The sequence below is a fragment of the Gadus chalcogrammus genome, chromosome 3 (assembly GCF_026213295.1).
Source record: "Gadus chalcogrammus isolate NIFS_2021 chromosome 3, NIFS_Gcha_1.0, whole genome shotgun sequence".
NCBI classification, from domain to species: domain Eukaryota; kingdom Metazoa; phylum Chordata; class Actinopteri; order Gadiformes; family Gadidae; genus Gadus; species Gadus chalcogrammus.
The window spans coordinates 19,960,774-19,981,952 of record NC_079414.1 but is presented as its reverse complement, the minus strand read 5'-3'; the positions used below and the strand labels follow the sequence as shown (position 1 = coordinate 19,981,952).

The 21,179-nt window shown below is 44.9% G+C and overlaps 1 protein-coding gene across 1 annotated transcript; it reads right to left on the bottom strand.

The window, feature by feature from the left end:
• Positions 1-3,768: 3,768 nt before the first annotated feature.
• LOC130379562 (protein kinase C beta type) lies at positions 3,769-21,096 on the bottom strand. Its single transcript, XM_056586493.1, has 17 exons — positions 20,620-21,096; positions 19,920-19,951; positions 13,894-13,976; positions 10,595-10,706; positions 9,933-10,061; positions 9,134-9,290; positions 8,488-8,622; positions 8,274-8,370; positions 7,558-7,704; positions 6,896-7,069; positions 6,550-6,641; positions 6,031-6,093; positions 5,804-5,942; positions 5,321-5,401; positions 5,086-5,193; positions 4,470-4,610; positions 3,769-3,957 (listed from the first exon to the last, which is right to left on the bottom strand). Exons 1-17 carry the CDS (start codon positions 20,784-20,786, stop codon positions 3,805-3,807), a joined length of 2,010 nt encoding a protein of 669 aa, XP_056442468.1. The 5' UTR covers positions 20,787-21,096; the 3' UTR covers positions 3,769-3,804.
• Positions 21,097-21,179: the final 83 nt, after the last annotated feature.

The window sequence follows — 21,179 nt, the reverse complement described above, 5'->3', positions numbered from 1 at the left end:
TATCTAGATCTATATCGATCAATCCATCGATATTGATATATTTATATATAAACACACACACACACACACATCATAAAAAAACAAGGTATGTAAAAAATAAAAGGAATCACCACAGAGATGTGTACATTACCATGAAGACCACCTCTATCTCTAATCTCATCTACATTTACACAAACACACTGATCATTCAGTTATTACACAGTCTTGTATAATACATATACAAGTATATATATATATTCATTTCATACAATCATAAAGATGTTCTATTTTGTTCAATACTCAGACAAAAGTGTTGCCAAACGTATTCTGCATTGCATTGCAAACATCTTGAGAGAGCCTTCCGGAGTGTATCAAACGTCTGACTCTTAGCGTGGACGTGTCAACTCTGACGCTTACCGATAAATTCAAGACACTGCGGTTTATCTAGGACAGCAAAAGCAAATTCTTAAGAGTCAACCGCTAGCATGGCATGCATAGAAGAGCTGCACCACGGGGACTGCATCGGCCTTCATCACGTAACACACTGTAACACACAGTGCCAGACTGTGGAACAGATATTTGGGAGAACATTTATTGCATCAAGTTGGAAGACAAAACATGCTTAGAAGACTACGTATTTTTTATGACTGAAATTAGGCAGGATGTTATAAAATAACAAAGAATAACGACGGATTCCCAAAACATTCTTTGCCTCCATGGCCGGCCTGACCCCGTGTGTAAACATGCGTGGCGCATCGATCGTGGAATGTTCATGACCCAACTCTGACTGCGGCCGAACAGAAGGAATCAAAGGGACACTGCCCACCGATCAATAGCACACGCAGTCACTCTGGCTCCTGATTGCTGGCCTTCTATTGAACTGACGGCCACAAGGTCCTGTGATTGCGAAGCGCACACACACAGACACACGTACCCCCTTTAATGTCAGATCCAGTGATGCACATGGACCCTTCGATTGCCTCACCTCTGGCTGCCTTAAGTGACTAGCCGTGTGTGTGTGTGTATGTGCGTGTGTGTGTGTCCTTGAAAGAGGAATATGCCGACGTGACCTTCGGAGACAGACGGGATGGGAGTAATGTCACGGCCGGGGGGCGTGGGCGTGGAGGCGGGCGGTTAGACTTGGATGATGAACTCGGGGTTTGTGTAGGAGAAGCCCTGGAACTCCGTCTGGTCAAGGTTCATGATGAACAGCTTGTCCGTGGGGGTCAGCTCCACCGGCATCTTGGTGAACTCCTTGTCAAAGTTGCCCACGTCACGCCGGGATTTCTGGAGTGAAGAAACAGTGCAGGAAATGGGGGAGGGAAATGGGGGAGGGAAAGGGGAGGGAGGAGGTCAAAGGAAGGGAGGGAGGACAATATGAAAGAGTGTTAGTATCATTAACGGTTATCGGTTAAGAAAGGCAATAATGATGAAAAGAGGTCGAGAGTTGAGGGTATTTTTGATAATGATGTGAAACGAGGTGCTGTTTGCATAGACACCCACAGCGGAAGCCTCCCGGTCATAAAAAGCAAAAATACCTGCTTTGAAAAAGATCTACCCAGAGGCGCTACAAAACATGGTAATTAACAAATTAATAAGGCACTCAGAAGTGCACAAGCACACATTAAAACACACACACACACACACACACACACACACACACACACACACACACACACGCACACAAAGCAATAGACCTGTTGTACGGTTCAACAGCACAGACATAGAGCCAGGACAAACTCCCAGAAGAATGCGATAGAGACAGAGGAGTGCTCTGAAACAAGACAGCCAAACACTGCAGAACCGGTCAGGAAAGGACCGGACACATCTAGAAAGGAAGGGAAGCGACACACCTCAGGCAAGACACATGTATACGTAGAAGACACAGATGTACATCGAGGTTGACGTCCTACCTCCTCTTCTCCCTCTCTTTCTCTCTCTCCCCCAACAAGGCTTCCGTCTGTATAGAGGGTGGGGCTGGAAAGATTTCAAACCAAGCCCCTGGATCCATTTGAGGGCCTTATAGTTCTCCCCAAATGGGTGAAAATGTGTGTGTGTGTGTGTGTGTGTTGGTTCCATGGTCTACTGAGAGATCACGTAGTAAGACAAGGCAACACAGAACAAACTGGTAGGCACCATTGAGTATATTAGCAGTTTTCAGTCAAACAGCAGAATTAGACAATCCACAGTGACATCCCTGACTCTCATTCAAAAACCTCTCTCCCAGAATCTCTCTTGGATAGTCTTATCATACATTCCTTATTGTTAGATATATCGTCAACAACAACACCTTTAGCATCAGCACATGAGCACTTTCTAAATCATCTTAAAATCAAATTGCTTAATGACCCGAGCACAATCTGCCATGTTCGTCGGTAAACATTGTGTGACAAAAAGGCAGGGTCGTCATTTATCTTGCCGTGACACTAATTAATATTCCAGCTGAAAAAACAAAATTTGGACGTTGGTCGTCCACTGCGCTTCTCTGGCTGTAAACGGACTCTGGCCGGACATCATAACACACATCCAGCTCCGTCTTTAAAAATATTTCTGATGTACTTTACTCAACTATACCACTGTATTGTGTTATTTTTTGGACAAACAAGTTGCACTGAATAATTTGAAATGGCACAATATGTCCTTTTCTCACAGCTATGGCAGGCAAGTATTTTCCTCAATGTCCTAAGAAACAAAAATCTTTTATTTTTTGGCACAGTTGTAGATGCTTCTCTGAGGTTATAACTACAAACCATGTGTTGAAGAGTATTTCTCCAACATTAAAAGATTGTATCTAGTTAAATTTGTCACAATTTAGTCATTTTTCACTTCCATTCTTTCTTAAAATTAACCAATATCTTTTGGACTGAGGACAATTTGTCTCATTCTTCAACCTTAAATCATAAACAAAACAGGGTTATATGGCAAATACTTTCAGTAACGATTGCAAAGACATTATTTGTCTTCAGTCATTGAACCCAGTGGCCCTGAACCGATTGCCCTCCCGACCGCAACAACCTCCATTTGTAGTCAAGTCATAACACAAATTAGCAAATATTTGTTAACACCACCACAATATTGATTCAACAGAACGTTCAAATCGGAGCAGTTTTTGGTCCTAAAAAAAAAAAAAAAAAGAGGTTAACAGTACTAAGGAAAATGATAAGTACTTAAAGAACTGGGATACAAAATGTCGAGCTTTCACTTGTATGACCATTACACTTACACAGTATCAATGTTGAAGATGCGTCGGCATATTACACCATGAATATTAACGGTAGGTCTTCACAATCAGTTTACAACATGTCAATCGCGTCACTAAGACAGTTCAGGCACAGATCGGCCCTGAACGTTAACTAGTCGGAATTATCTTTTCCGAACAGGAGGACACCCAATACAGATGAACGTGCCACATGCATGCCGCAGAGTTGCTGGACTTCAAGTCAAAAGCCTAACTCCTGCACTTAATAATAAGGTTGGAAGAGCTTGATGATATGGTCTTAGCTCTCAGGGCAGCTTTTAAGCATCAAATAATTACTCACGGTAAACAGTGGCTTCCTAGCCTACTAGGAACATTTCCCTAAATATGTCGCGTTCCCCCCCCCCCCCCCCCTCAACACCCTTGTAGGATATGATGCTTACACAGAAGAGGAGATCTGGCATGTTCGGTTCTACGTGTTGGTGAAATGTTCAATGGTTATTTTAAACCGTGTTGAGGCAGCCCGGACATGACATGAGGAGGCGGGGTGGGGTGGGGTGGGGGGGGGGGGGGTGGGGGTGGGGGGGGGGGCGAGGGGGCCGGGCCGGGCCCTGATTGGTGGGATATGGTCAGTGACTCGTGAGGGAGAACTCGCAGTTAACAAATGAGAAGCCGTTGAATTCTTCCTGGTCCAGGTTGGCTATAAGCTCCTGGTCTGGGGGGGTCAGCACGGGGGGGTGGCGTGTGAAAAAACGGTCAAAGTTCTCCGCGTCACGCCCGCACTGCCATGGGGGGAAACAAAAGGAGAGACAAAAGAGAGAGCGAGAGAGAGCGAGAGAGAGCGAGAGAGCGAGAGAGCGAGAGCGATAGAGAGACAGAAAAAGAGAGAGATATGAAGGGATGGCGTGAGTATGATGGGATGATGGATGGAACGAAAACAAACAAACAAGGGGGGGGGGGGGGGGGGAAAGAGAGACCACTAAAACATGATATCAACCAATCAAAATCAGTCTCAGCAGAGACTGTGGATTTCCATTGGTCCATATGTGAGCCAATGGCGTATCAGTTTCATCATTGGTGACTGCAATTCTTGGAATTGGTTTCCTCTTGCAGTGACCAATGGCGGAAAAGACGGTTGGGACTTGGGTCAAGGATGAGTGGATCTGTTTAACTTACCTGATGTCATGGAGCGTATACACATTATACAAAAAGCGCTATATACGTAATATTATATATAAAAAAAAAAGATTCATAATTGTAATTGATCATCAGGATGCGTTTTTGTCACACTTACCGATTTAGGTTTGAATGGCGGCTGGACCTCCTTGTTCTCCAGCTTCTCCCAGTCGATGTAGCGGAAGAAGGCATGCTCCTTTATGTCCCTCTCCCCCTCCGGTCCACACCCCAGACGCTTCCCTGGGTGCTTGGTCATCAGCTGACACACACACACACACACACACACACACACACACACACACACACACACACACACAGTTATATATCAAAGTAATTGTGTTCATTGGGCATGTTAAAGCACTTGGTCAACTTTTATTTCATCCTGATCCCCGAGTTCACAAGATCAGCCTGGCCTCGATCCTGTTAAAACATAGAAAGGCTAGGACCAATCAGAACCTGGGTCAGGGAGGTTAGGTTCATGATAACCAAGGAATGCCACAGTCAGCCGAATTGTATTAATAATGCTGGCGACAAAAGGTTAAGGCTCGACTGAGCAATATGATCCAAAATAGACTGAATTATGATGTGAAGGGACTGAGAGAAATCTGCACTTTTGTCCGATTGGTTTTTCTTTCTACCAGGTTTGGCCAGATTTGCATTCATTTGCATTCAAAATTTGTATTTGTAATAGTTTTTCCGTTTTATTTTTCATGCGTCGCAGTTTGCATCTTTACCCCTTTGCAGATGGCGACGGCCTCTTTGGACATGGACTTGGGGTAGGACACATGGTGCTCCATGATGGACTGGAATAGCTCGTCCTCATCCTCTCCATCAAACGGCGGCTGGGAAGGGCCAAAGCGCAGATCAACTCCAATGAGTTTACACGTACACCTTGACACAATTCCAAACAGTCTTAACAGAATAAAGATGACTTTATGAATCCATACATCGCACACGCAACACACACACCTGTCCTGCAAGCATCTCGTAGAGCAGCACTCCAAACGCCCACCAGTCCACAGATCTCCCGTACGGCTGGTAGGCTATGATCTGAACATAGCAAAGCAGGGATACAGGATTTGTAGTCGCACACAAACAGACACACACACACCAATGAATGAATTTGAATTTATCAAGCTTCCAATGCCACTCTAAGGCATAACAGTAGTTTTTGTTGTTAGATTGACGCACGCACACACACACACACACACACACACACACACACACACACACACACACACACACACACACACACACACACACACACACACACACACACACACACACACACACACACACACACACACACACACACACATTAATCCAAATGAATGCAATTGCTCAACAAATACATTGATGTCTGTTTTGGGTCCACAAATATCCTTGACTAAAAAAACTACGCCAACGGAGGGGCGAGTTCAGCAGAACACAAGCTCAGGCCCAGAGCCTCACCTCGGGGGCGATGTAGTCCGGTGTGCCGCAGAAGGTCTTGGTGGTGACCCCGTCCAGCATGTTCTCCTTGCACATGCCGAAGTCAGCAATCTTTATATGTCCCTCCGAGTCCAGCATGACGTTGTCCAGCTTCAGGTCCCTGAGAAGAGGGGGATGCAAGTGTGTTTAGTTTGTAGGTGAACCCGCGACACCAGGCGTGGGCGTGGCCTGTGTGACGTTGGACTCACCGATAGACGATGCCTTTGGAGTGCAGGAAGAAAAGGCCGATGGCGATCTCGGCAGCGTAGAACCTTTAGGGCAACGGGAGAACGACTGGTTGCATTCGTGTACCCGTGTCAGGGTGAGCATGTATATGGTTCGCAAGCACATTTGCTTTCGATTCGTTTCGCATCGTCGAAGCACACAGAGCCCGTATTTCACTTCACGTTTGTAAAGCGACCAAAAAAACCCCAAATGAAATCATTGTTTTTAGAAGAATGTATACTTATTTTGCTCGCTTCAGCTACCTATTTATCTTTAAAAGTCGTTTAAGTCCAAGGCTTATTTGTCCTAGTCTGACAAATCACGATAGATCGGCTCAAATCTGGGAGAACTGGGCGCTTATGTTCACCCAGGCCCTTAGCAGTGCCCCCAGAAGTTCTGCCATAACATAGTAGGACCAATGGATCCAAGATTCATATTCTCCCGCCGTGCCAGTGTGTGTCGGCATGTGCGCGCGTGTGTGCGTGTGTGTGCGTGGTACTTACACAGCGTGGGGCTCCTTGAACTTGCCCACCTGCTGGATCTGGTACATCAGGTCTCCACCGTTAATGTACTCCATCACAAAGTACAGCCGGTCCTAGGGGACGACAAACAAACAACCCAATACCAATCTTTATCTGTTCAAGACATTGTGCACTAGCTTGTGTGTTCTGCAACAATCTGAACTACTATCAACTCGTTTATTAGCAGCTGCTTTTGACTAAGGAGACTTTACGCAGTTGCACGTCATCAAGGAGCAGGGTCTTTCTCAAGGATGGCTACAGGTTTGTGTGACAGGTTTGGTTTGGGGGGGGGACCCTGTTTTGGGGAAAGGGGGGGGGTCATCCCTACCATGGTCTGGAAGCAGGAGTGCAAATGGGTGAGGAAGGGTGGCTTCCCGGACAGGGCCAGCACCCTCTTCTCCACCATGGTGCACTCCACGTCGTCGTCCTGGATCACCACGTCCTTCTTCAGGATCTTGATGGCGTACAGCTCCTCTGCGCCCTTGCGCTCGGCTAGCATCACCTGGGGAGGAACGCAAAGCGCAGGGTGCTATAGCTTCAGCTCAATCGTTTTTTTTCTCACCTGAATCCGTGATAATTAAGGCTGAACGATTTGGGGAAATAATCGAATTGCGATTATTTCGACCAATATTGAGTCTTTTAGAGACTTTTGTTTTGTATTATTCACTAAACAAGCATAACTCATTCTATGGTATGACCAACACAACATTGGAAGCGGTCAACATCTTTATTTAACTATTGAACTGTTAAATTCTTTTTTATTTATATTTTAAATCGCAGCCTTTGCGATTTGAAAATCGCGTTGTATTACATTACAAGTCGAGTTAATTTGATAAATCGTTCAACCCTAATGATTATCGGGCCTTTGTTACCGATCGTTAATGTGACGTTTCAATTAGAGAACGAGTCACACATCTCAGAGTCCTCCACTAATGGATCTCGTCGTAGCAGTGTGTCTGTGTATGGTGTGTCGGCTTGCACCGGACCCACCTTCCCGAAGCTGCCCTTGCCCAGCACCATGATGAAGGTGAAGTCAGACAGCTTGACGCGGTCCTGGTTTCCGTTGCTGTCGTACCTACACACCGAGGAAGAGGAGTCCCCCCCCCCACTGGACTTCCCTGGGCCCACCCGGGCCCTCTGGAGTAGAGACAGACGAGAAGGGTCACTGGATAGGCCCATAAAACACATATGGGCCTCAGGTCAACAGTTTGTGCGGTTGTTAGCTAATGTTGAAATATATAAAGGGAGGTGCGATTATCACAATAATTATGGGGAATTCTACCCAATATCGCTTAATATTTAGATATGCTTATGAATTCAAAACACCGTTGTTAAAGGTGACATATTATACCACCAGGTGTGTGATAAGCCGCTACAAGCTGTTTTGAAAATCTGCCTATGATGTCATGACATCATAGGTGGGCGTGTCCACCGCGATGTATGACGGATAGATGAGCAACGTTTGCTACAGTCCACTGGGTAGGCTGGTAGACTGATCTATCCATCACACATCTAGGTGGACACGCCCACTTGTGATGTCAGAAGAGGCCGATATTCAAAACGGCTTGTAACGGCGAATCGCACTCACACCTGGTGATATAATAAGTCACCTTTAAGAGACTCACTGAGAGTCGTTACATATAACTAGTTAACTAGTACAATGGCGGCCCACCCCTTGTGTATATCTACAAACAAAAATCTCAAACCTCAAACTTTTGGCGTAGCTCCTCGTTTCCCTCTTCACCTTCTGGCTGCACGGGGACATTAAAATATTCTCCTTCCTCCTGTCCCAGGAGCTTGAACCTAGGAGTCACGTTCAGAGAAGACCGGAGGAGAACCCATGGTCAGGCATGGTCGGGGAAATAGACATCATGGAGGTCCAGATGGTCCTGGCACAGCCTTCGCCACACAACCTCTTACCATCCATCTACTGCTTGTTTCTGGAGCTCTGAGATGCCGAAAGAGAGGGAGCCCATGAAGTCGTTTCTGCTGGTCAGGTCCCAGTCCCAGATCTCTACGGACAGCCGGCGGTCTTTGTCCGTATCTTTCAACTTGCTGTCGGGTGGATGAGGAGGATCAAAACAAATGGGTCAAAGGAACACAGTCATGTAGCAACAATCAGAATAGTATCGAAGATGAAGGGTGCATCAAGAGTTCTTGTTAAATGGTAGTTCAAACCAAATGTTTTAATATGGCACCCATTTTAAAACATTTTTGTGGTAGCATAAACTGCACTCGCTGAACACAAAACAAACTGGTACATAACGAAGCTAACACAGTCCTAGTTCCTCTGTGGAGGCGACCCAGAAATGAACGCGGTCGTAACGGACAAAGACAGAAATTGGGACAGGGTCAGTCCAATGTGCTCCAGTTACCTCAGAGCCTCTCTATACAGTCGCAATTCTGAAAAACCCATGCCAAATATAAACCCGGCTCCTGTTTATTCATGAGCAGCTATAGCAACATCTTGGTCTGTTATAGTGGCTCTTTAAAGTGGATGGCCCCTGGGTTGAGTCACTGTGCCCCAGTTCTGGTAATGATAGTGATAACGAGGAGGAGGACTCACAAAATGAAGGTCTCGTTCCACGTTGGGTTGAGGCAGCATTTGATGGTCTTGGTTTTCTGCTTGCTCTCGCTTTTGGGGTCTGGGATCAGCTTCAGCTTGACGTAGGGGTCTGACAGGCCGTTGGGGTCCATGGGAACCAGATTCCTGGCCTCTTGGACTGCAGGGGGGGAGAGAGAGATTGGGGGAAGAGAGTGAGAGAGAGAGAGAGAGAGAGAGAGAAAGAGAGAGAGAGAGAGACAGAGAGACAGAGAGACAGAGTGTGAAGATCAAAGAGATCATCACACGTCGTCTTGTCCACCGTCTCCTACAGGACATGAGGCTGCTTCTAACTTGCTGTACAGGGTACAGCAAGTTAGGTACAGGGTACAGCAAGCAAGATACATATCAATCATACTAATCCTTTGCAGGAGTGTGTGCTTGCTATAACTGCAGCTTTATGTAGTTCATCCTTTTTTGGAGCATGAGGAAGCTGGAGGGGAGTGGATCGGAGGGACAGGTAGAGGCAGAGAAAGCATCGCTAGAAATACAGAGGACCTCCGCCCTACAGAGGTCCTCCGCCCTACAGAGGTCCTCCGCCCTACAGAGGACCTCCGCCCTACAGAGGTCCTCCGCCCTACAGAGGTCCGCCGCCCTACAGAGGTCTTGTTCTAAGTGGAGCAATCGTTGGCCTATTGATTAACTAATGGACTTTCGAGTTTCATGCATACCTTTAAGAGGATAGTATTAAGGCATCTCTGTCAATATCAAGACTGTTTTGCATTCAGGAGAGGGCGAGAGCGAGAGAGCGAGAGATCTCTACCCGTGACAGTGAGAGCTTCCTCCACCATCTTGGCAGTGATGTAGATGCGTCCTCTCCTCTCCGTGTGGTCTGTTCCACACAGGCTGGGGACATTAGCCACACACCGCTTGTGGATGTTCATCATGCAGTCTGGGAAGATGGGAAAGAAAAGGTGTGGTCAATACATTCGAACACATCTTTTTCACTTATTCATCAAGATAAGGGTTGTCCCATGTTATCATATTGTTATGATAGTTTTAAACATATCTATTACGAGTAGAGTAAATAAACATAGCAGAAAAGATTACGCTTGAATAAACAGGAAGAGAAATATAAATACATGTTTTATCCCCTATGCCCACTAGAGGGCAGAATGCTGCGATTATTGGCATTCCCTTTGAGGTGGGGAGGAGGGGGGGTTGATTTAGAAGAAAAAAAGCGACTTCCTCAAATTTAACAGTGAGCAGCTAAATATAGCGCTGTGCATTTTTATTGTAAATCCAGAGGAAAGAGGAAGCCCCACTGGCGCTTACAGAAAAAGAAAACGAGATAGCTATTCCCGGGAATACATACTTAGTCATCAGTTACACGAGATACAAGAGAAGACGGAGGAGAGACAGAGGCTGTTGACGAGACATGGTGGTGGTGGTGTTGTGGTGTTGTGGGGGGAGGGGGGTACATACGGTCACATTTCATGCCCTGGTGTAGCAAGCCATAGAGGAGAGAGCCACAGTGGTCGCAGAAGGTGGGACTGGAGTAGGTGTGGACTTTAAACTTGTGTTTACTACGAGGGTCCTGCAGAGGGAAGGTGGATAGTAGAGAGAGGGAGAGAACACAGGAGGAAGGAGAAGAGGGTAAAGTTCACCATAAAGCAGGTCGTTCAAGGCTGAATGGCCACAAATATTTGTGTGTTTAAGGCTCCTGCCAAGGGAGATGGGGGGGGTTACACAAATTGACAAAGCGCAGCGATAAGGATATATCACATGACTAACGGCTGGGAGTTGCATCGCTGCCCCAATATTGCAATATATGTATGTGTCTGTGTGTGTCCCTCAAAGGGAAACTGGTTCATTAAGTAGAAAGCAACCAGGCGGCAAAACTCTGAGGTCATAAAGTATTTTGTTTGTGCGTGCCTGCGCGTGTACCTGTGTGTGTGTGCCTGTGTGTGCCTGTGTGTGCCTGTGTGTGTGTGTGTGTGTGTGTGTGTGTGTGTGTGTGTGTGTGTGTGTGTGTGTGTGTAGGGAAGGACAAAGGCCGTGCTGATCTCACCATATTTATTAATATCAACATTCATCAGCACCGTGGTTAATTATTGGCTGCAAAATCTATATTTAACCTGAGCCACGGAAAAAGGGATTTTTATCCCTTTTTTTTGGATAGCCTATCCAAAAAAGATTTATGAAGCGAGAGTAAGATAATACATATGGTGACTAACATTTATATCGTGAATCTGACTAAAATCAGGGGTTAACTGATCCAAATCAGCCAGAGCCTACATTCATTTTCTCTTTTTTAGTTTCAATTCAACTTTCTATTCTGCTCATACTTCCTCAAAGTGAGATAGTCCTTATATGTACTCTCTTGAGTCACAACAGAAAGAGGGAACAAAAGACATTTGCGGTAAAAAATCAGACATCTATGTCAGACATCATTACTCCTCAGACTGAAAGAGTTTCTGTCAATTCATTAAGTTTCAATAGGGTATGGTCCTGAGACAAAAGGCACCTCAAATCCAACTGGTAGAATCCCTGGATAAATACAAAAAAATATCAAATGTACCTACGCTATCGTATTTCTGAGGAAACAGTAGCCCTGAATGCAAGCAGCTAACTGTTCAGATTCATTCTTGATTTAAGACATAGGCCAGGTGAAGAGATGATTCAGCTTATAGAGCTTTTGTATATGGAAAAAAAACAGATAACCAGGTGACGGCCACAGGCTTAGATTGAAGGAAATAGGCCATGTTTGCTGTTAAAGAAGTGATTACATGTAGGCCTCAATTCGTTCAATATTGTTGATGATTTATGTAAATTCTAGTCAGACACACATTAACTGAATCAAAAATCACATGGCGAACAGTCTGCTCTTTCTAAGTGCTCCCATCTTGGCTCCACCCGCAGCCCTCCCTGAGAATTTGATATTATCTCATCGTGGACCCCGCTGCATCAGATAGTCCGCTGGTTGGTTGTTGTACATTTTACTTTGGTTACACACTAGCCATTTTACGAAAAAACATTTTATATATTTAAGCTTTCCGATTTTTTTTTTTAACAATTTGATTGTCTATCAGTTTAGAATCGTAAAACAAATCCAACAAGCTACCGCTTGTCATTGTGTTGTTTAAATGCCCTTAATTATGTTGAAATGGGTTGGTGAAGAGGGGGAAGTGGGTGGGAACAGGTGAGAATGTCAGGGCCTGTAGTAATTGCCACATAAATACATTGAGCCTAAGGCAACTTTGTCCCAGTTTGCTACCCAATGTTGAGGTTATCTTGGTCCATTCTGCCATGGGCCAGGTATGTGCAATTGTATAGCTCCTTGAGACTTGAAACCTTATGGCAAAGTTTTGAGCAATAAGCCAGTGGTATGAGGATCAGGTCAAATAACGTTTTATACATCTTAGAAGTTCCTAGATCACAATGTGGTTCATACGGGTTAGTTCACCCTTTGTTAAAAGCATTGTGAAACAAGCCTGGGTGGCTAACTTGTGAAAATGTCATGTTCACATTGCCAATTACTTCCAAATGATCCAAGGTTGTTTCAAAATACTGGTATTAGATTCATTTGTTTGGCCATAATGCAGATACAAATAGTATGCACTATCAAAGATTGTGCATGTTTACATTCAATCCAAAAGGATTCTGACATGGAAGACAGCATTGTAAGATTTGAAGTCTGTTGTCTGGTTGTGTTTAGTAAACTGCTCCTAGGCTTCCATAGTGTTTTGTTGGGACATGTCCCAATGGTGGGAATTGGACTTAGATCGGATTATCTTTCCTTCTCAAGATCAGTGCCAGAAAGACACTGCTCACGCAATTCCTGTTTGTGCACTATTCCCATCCAAAGTCTGCCCCATTCAAGTAGACGTAATGAAGGCGTTCTCAGCTAAAAGAAACACAGAAAAAGCTGTCAGACCGGCCAGCCAGGAACCATCATACCTAAGCAAATAAAATAGAAGTTATCCTTCCTGCCTTTAAAAAAAGAGGATGATTGCCATTTAAGAAGGTGTGGCAAGCTGTAAAGGTTAAGGCTTTGTATGGCTTTTTCTTCAGTAGCACGTCTTTAAGGTAGCATGTCTTTAAGGTAGCATAACCTAATGGCTACAGCGAGATCAGCCCAGTTTGTGATGAATGGGAGCAGATAGAACGTTTGTTTTGATGATGCACTAGTCTTCTTCAATATTGCGGGCAAATGTCAATCCAAAATTGTTTTTTATATTTTTGTTATGGCATAGATAAGAAGTATGGGTTGATATGTATACTTGCACACTATAAATGGCAACACCAGTAAGAAGAGATGGATGGCTGGATGGATGGAAGTCAAGGTGAAGGCGCTAAGGAGTTCAAGGAGGATAAGGGCAATCTGACATCAAATTTCATCAGCAGAAGGGGCTGAGCCGTGGAAGAGGAGAAGCTCAAACCCATTAAATGTACTGAATCTGGGCTTCAGGTTTTCATTTTGTAAGCATTCATAAGATAGCAAAATGCAAGACCGCACAACAAAACAAGAAAGAAGAACATGTTTTGTTTCATTCATGCATTAAGCATCCAAGACCGAATGCCATTCTAAAAGAGGTTAGTGTTAAGATTGATTGTTGTTTTTCATTCATGCATTAAGTATCCAAGACATAATTCCAATTGAAAAAGTAGGTTAGTTTTAAGACAGAGAAATATATTGTGTTTCATTCATGCATTGAGTATCCAAGCCATAATGCAGAGGTGATCGTCAAGACAGAAGAATAAGTTGTGTTTCCGTCACTTACGTCCGACGCAGGCCCCTTGTCTGCGCCCGGACAGGAGAAGGTGACGAACTCATGGCAGCGTTTATGGACCACGAAGCAACACACTGGGAGAGAACGGGAGAGACAATCATAGGACATTTGACACACTTTTACATTTATTTTCAGGATCACCTTCAAATTAAAACACAAACTGAAACTACACACGGCATGTTGCTAGGACTCCTTCCCTATAACAAATTCTGAAATAGAATTTTTATAAATTAAAGGTCCCATGGCATGCTACTTTATGGATGCTTTGATATAGATATTGTTGGGCCCCTAACACAGTATTTGAAGACGTTCCCGAAATTCAGCCGTGGTGCAGAACTACAGCCACTACGAACCAGTCGCACATTGAGCTTTCCCCAAACGCGCTGTTTCGGTGTCGGTAGCTTTAATGCAAATGAGGAGGAGGGAGGCATGGCCAAGGAGGAGGTTGGAGGTGTGGCCCTGAGCAGCTTGCGGCCATGGTACCATGCGCTCTGCTTACAGGGGATGTATCACAATGGCGAGGCGCACAAAGCCTTTGGCCGTGTTTTGTAAATATTCTAGAACACTCCAGGTGCTCCGGCGGGAGTCCTGGAGCTCTATATCTAAATAATATATTATACATGGATATCTCATTTAATATATATTATCAAGGCCAAAAGCTGTGTGCGCCTCCAGACGATATTCTGAATCTCAAACGACTGCGTCGGGTTCACCAACGTCTCTAGTTCTTCCACATCCACATCAAACTGAAGTAGACTGAACCACGACATGGAGGAGAAAAGGATTGTTGCCCACGATTGTTGACCGCGATTGTCTCCCGCCGGAGACTCGCTGCCGAGGGACCAACGCCTCGGCAGTGGGAAGCGGAAGAGGGGCTCAAGCGGGAGACAATCGCGGGCAATGATCCCTTTCTCCTCCATGTCGTAGTTCATGTAGCCTACTTCAGGGAGTCAAAGCCAAAGTTCCTTCTCTGGGCTGGCAAGGCAGAGAAAGGGGAGGTGGCATCTCCCCTTATGACGACATGCAGGGAAAATTCCAAATCGGGGCGTCTGAGCTTCGTTTTTTAAAAGCGGAGCAGAATGCCTAATGCTCGTTTTACACCAAACAAAATTACTAGCTACCGGGGGAGCATAAGTAGGCTAGGGGAACTCATTCTAATGTGAGAAAACCTCAGAAAGTGACATTTTCATTCCATGGGATCTTTGAAGTACATCATACAATGACCAATACCCAAATTGTTTGTAAATACATGTTTTCAATCAAAATCAATAGTAACATTAATTTGATCTGCAATGAGTGTTAAGACGTTTAGCAGATGCTCAGACATGGTTAAATGACATTGATGTTCTGATACAGGTCAGTAAGGAGCAGGTTAGACTCAGGCACTATACATCACAGGGGATGATATTGAACCTAGCACCATTTGCTTTACCTCTACACAACCTTGGAAAAAGGCTCCGGAGGCGTGGCACGTGAGAAGAAAGGGCCTGCACTAATCCTTGTGTCAATGTTCCACACAGATCACAGTCAGACCATTACTCATCCTTGGGGCTCAACCTCAACCAACAACACAGCAACAAAACACAAACGACAAACAATAAACAGAAACAATGACCAGAATACCCAGCCCAAGACACTAACATAATGCAAACTGTGGAGAGGGGGACATTCTTAGGGGTGTGATTATAGCGTTGTCCTTCCAGTATTCCAGGCTATAGGTTAGGAGTAACTAATACGGTGAGCACTGTCCTGGGGGGGGGGGGGCTATTCCTGATAGGACGTCACGCATTCATCCTCACACATTCAGCTTTGTAACATCTCAGCCCACTGGAGCCCACCCAGCCACAGGTGACTAACTTCACTGCCAGTCGGTTTCTGAACGCGATAGTGAATATTGAACTGAACAGGTCTTATACGAGATTATAGAAAGACAGTATTACAAGTGGATCGTCGTCTCCAGGCTGCCTTTGGTTTATAGTAAAACAAGATGTATGCATCACTCAGTTTGGACAGGATTCACGCTCTGGATCCTGAAGAGCAGCAAGTTATGGAAACTCAATGAAGGCAGAGTATAGAGAGACAAACACAAATATGTCTGTGTTCGTGTCAGAGTGTGTGCGTACGTGTGTGTGTGTGGGGGAAGAGTAGGGGGCATAGCTGGGTTTGAGCCAGTGTGTGAAGGATGGAGGAATTAATTAAGTGTGTTGGCAGAAAGAGTAAACAGTAATGGCAAATAGAAGTGACGGGGGGGAACAGCCATATAGAATAGAGGAAGAGGGCCAGACTTCAAAAACACGCTCATAAAACCATGATGTCATCCATACAGGACTACACACATTCCATTGACAAACAGGCTTAGTGACCTGCCAAGAAGGTAATTTCTCTGTTGCTTAGTAACCTGGCTATGGGAGGAGTCTAGTTATAGTGCCTTCAATGGACAGACAACATTATCAACAAATCAGATTGGATGAAGTCGCTGACAAGTTCACATGAATCATGTTCCACAATCCAACTTGCCATCTCAACACACGCACACGCACACACACACATGAATTTGAATTTATCAAGCTTCCAATGCCACTCTAAGGCATAACTGTAGTTCTTGTCGTTAGATTGACGCATGGCCCGTCTAGCCCTGTTCCGCCCACTAATGTGCTAGATGATCAAATACACTTAAACGGTTTATCGTCAACCAAGCCTTGACACCCTCACCTTTGCAGTAAAGAATATTTCAATTTTCTGCAACGGATAAAACCACTTAACCTTAATGCATGCATTTTCTTCAAGTCTTTACATAATCCTTGGAAGACCATTTCTACCAACGTGTGTGTCCAACATGCGAGTAGCATTCAGTAAACTGCTTTGCTCCATCAGCAGGGCGAGATAATGCACACAGGGGAACTTAACTCTCAATTGAAATTCCATGAGTACAGTTGATTCAGCAAACTTCTATCCACCACACCAGGACCAGTGAGTCATCATGTTGATATGTTTATCAGCTTCTGGTTGCCCTTAAAAGTACATCTTGACCTTTGGGGACATTTGACTCTTATCGGGGAGTTTTCTCAGGCACAGTGATAAGGCGTGAAGAACCCCTCTTGAGCCCGTAGAGGCTTAGTCCCTGAGGGAGCTCTGCGGATCAAACATAGATTTTGTTCTATAAAGGAATATGATACTTGTGAAGATGCTATTCCTTAAGCAGTATCTGTTGCTCATCCTCATTGAATGGTTGGAGCATTGTATGCTCATGTATAAACAACTATATTCCAAGGGAAAAACAGCTAGGCTAGACTACGCTTTTTTTTTGCTACATCAGATAGCATAACTGCTGCATTTAATTGCGAGCAACACATCAGTGTCGTTTGTTTCCACAGAGGAAGACGAGACTTAAAAAGGAACTGCTGAGTTGAACACATTCTCTCGACAAATCAGAGCCCAGAGAGGCAGCAAAACAGGATGGTACTATGTTGCAAATTCAAAATCAAATCCAAGGGGGGTTGGAGGCATTTAACTACAATTACAACTGAAGCATTCAGTTGTAATTGTATATTCATATAATATACAATTACAACTGAAGCACTTGGGCTGTAATTGTATCTTCATATATGCCGTCGTATTCCATGGGAATGGTCACATCAGGGAACATTCCCGAGTGCAGTCAGCTGAGCGTTATCTAGCTTATATCTAGCCCCGTCCCCGTCCGCCTGTCTGAACAGGAGGCTTGCGTCAGGCACACAGAGGCAGAGGAAGCCTCTCACCACTCACAGAGGTTAAACATAGTGTAATCGGGGAACTGAAAAATAAATGACCGTACTCGTGAGCCACCAGGCCATGCGTAGCAGAGGATATACGTAGTTCACACGTGGACCGTTCACAAATCTTCATTTCCATGCAGAATAAAGTCTTGCCACTTTATGTACCCCACTGAGATTGAGGGTTTTATCAATGATGGTTGCAGTATATTTAATGACGAAAAAAAACGTAATGACGAAAAAAACTTGCATGGAATTTTTAACTGCCACATTAAGAGGTGGTTGACATACAGCATGTATTACTGGGGTTATTTTACTACAGGTTAAGATGCATGGATAAGCGTGCGGTCTTGGATAAGCAGGAAACTTGTTTTGGCCGAGCCACAGGTATGTCATCAAAGAATACTGATCAATATCTAAATATAACTGTCTGACCTGCTAATCAATAGCAGTGATACTATTTCAGTTGTTGTTTACTGAGCAATCAATGGGCAGGATACTATTTCACCCACTGTCTGGCTTCGATCAATGCCTATGACACCTAACAGAAATTAAAGTGTATCGACGTAGCCGTTAATGATGCCGATAGAAAAATACTTTACGTGTAAAACATGTTGACTCGTGGCGTGTGGACACGGCAAGAGGATTTTTTTTAATCAAGCCAAGGTAAGTAAGGTTAGTATTGAATCATTATTTAGCTTTCAAATCTTTACAAAAAAAAACAGGTACACCAAAGGTAATTTTAGCACACACCCACAAGGGTAGGCCACCAACTTTTGCATGCATGCGTTTCCAGTCACCACATGTTTGGAACCGTGGTTTTACATTCCACTGCCAGACAATGCAGTTGCATTTCTTACTCTGAAATACATCAAGCTTTTGCTCTTTCTCCTCTCCCATCCCTAAACTTGGTCAATTTACAAAATTGCGTTAGATTTCGTCTCGTTCTTCCGCGGATAGCAGGAGAACATGACGAAACTAACATATTTGCGTTAGTTTTCATCATACGCAGATTTTCTTCACACCAATTTTCTTGTTGTTATTCTTATGTGATTAAGTAACTAACGATATCAGGTTATCCAGGCCTAATTGAAGGATGTACTTTGTGCCACTTGATGGTTTTTGGTGTTAGATAGTCATTCTTCAATGAATAGTTCCTTGCCAGCCATATAATGAACCTATCGAGTAGCTTTTATAAAGTCAGTTTTTGTACTTGTCTGTGTTTTCCTCTACCTCTAGTATAATATAATGTGCCTACATATTAATTTTGTTACTTAATTATTGACACACACCAAACCTCAAAGATCCACTGTTGCATTATTGATGTTGATCCATTTACCCAACTGCATGTGTGGGCACATGTGTTGAATGTGCTAATGTGTTTATGTGCTAATAACCGGAGGAATAAGGATTCGGCCTGCATGACTATCTACTCTCTGCACACACTCCCACCCACACCCACATGCACAGCAACAGAAGAGTTAATTCTGCTAACTATTGATGGGTTTCCTGCATCACCACAGAGATCTGTCTGCAACAGTCGCGTCTAAAGGGCGACAGAATGTCTTCACTAGGGGAAATCGGTGCGAAATCATTCCAATCATAACGCTTACTAAATGTCCAATTACCTGTTCAATCATTGTCCAATGACTACCACAGTCTGTTTTTTAGGAGCTCAGCCATTAAAAGGTTCACCACAGTACCAGCTGGTGACCTATTGTTTACGGTTTGAGACAAATCCAAATTAGAGGAAGGAATAGATACCGAAAGCAAAACATCGTCATAAAGTGAGGGCTATACAAACACAAAACACAAATGGCTTTTCTCTTGAAAGAAAAAAAGAGGGCCATTATGTTCATGCAAACAAGCCTCAATGGCACACGTGTTGAAATAAATCATCCATCCTTCCACACCCCTCTCCTTTGGCTATAACGCAATCAGACATCCAAGGTGCTCATCCAAATTCAGTTGAATGCCCATCTGTCTCTGGCCTATGCAAGACTGCTCAACTTTCACCAGTCAGTTCTGCCCCTCTTGGATCTTCAATTATTCTGCAGCCAAGAATGTGAGAATGTTCTTGGAGAACATTCTCACTCTCGGAACAGTTTCTCTCTGCGTTCTATGCAGCCTTTCTCATGACAATATGGTGGACCACATCAACAGCCCTTAAATGGCTGGTCGCCCATATTTTTTTAATCACACTTTGAACATCCTCCCACACAACCATAGATAGTACAGACGTTTTGAAGTGAGCCATGCGCTTACCTTGGCACTGAAATCCTTGCTTTCCGAAGCCCCTGCAAAACAAATAGAGATGCTGTCAATTCAAATGCATACAATAAAATCACTGGACTTCCATTCACACACACACCTTATATCTTTCTCTCAAACGCACACACACACTCTCCATGTATATCTCTCTCTCAGACGAACACACACCAGCTCAATCTCTCACACACACACTCAATGTATATCTCTCTCACACACACACACACACACACACACACACACACACACACACACACACACACACACACACACACACACACACACACACAGCTGTTGCCGCAACAGTGGGGCCTGTGTCTTGAACTGCATTCCTTCACCTGTCCTACTACACCAGAGGTGGATATCGGGTGGATGTGGCACCAAAAAAAACATGCAGCGCAACGGCGGCTCTGCGGCAACCGATACACATCGCCCACAGGGCCGGGATATTGTCGCATTGTACAACATGAGGGCACGGCACATCACAGCCTATGCTACAATGTGACCGAGTTGAGCCCCAGCTGTGCCTGTGTGTACGCCCGTGGAGGGCCTCTGAAACATCCGCAGCAGCAAGTGAATCACCTGTGTCCTGCGGTCTCTATAGCGTTTCCACACGGAGACACCACCGCGTCGGTTGCTCACCCAATTATACACACTCAATCGCGCGCGTGCGCGCGCGTTCCACAGACAAACTCACCATATAAAGTCTGTGCAGTGGCTGCAAAAGGTAGGCTGCTTAAAGAAGCGCGCGATGAACTTGTGGTTCTTGACTTCGTGCACGTTCTTCTGTCGAAGGGCTCCCTGTCGGGCGAAGCCGCGCGCGCTCTCCGGTGCCTCTCCGTCGTCGCTGCTTGGGTCAGCCATCTTAACGACGAAGAAGCGACGGTTTAGATGGAGAGAGGGAGAAAAACCTGTGCGAGGGACGGACTGCCAGCGAGAATGCGTTGCCGTGTAGGTGCCCCCTCCTCCTATCCTCCACCCCGCTGGCCGCAAGAATGTCAGCCGGGTTCCCGGTTGTCGCGCTACGTCCAAATCGCGATGCTGCTGCTGTTGCTGCTGCTGCTGCTGTTGCTGCTTCCGGCTGCTCCACGCGCCGCTTACCTGCTTCCCTGTTTGCTACACTGTGTTGCTTTTTTTTGCTCTCTCTCTGTCTCTCGGTCTGTGTATGTAGGCCTATGTGTCTCCCTCTTTCTCTCGCTCTCTGTCTGTGTGTGCGTCTCTCTCTCTCTCTCTCTCTCTCTCTCTCTCTCTCTCTCT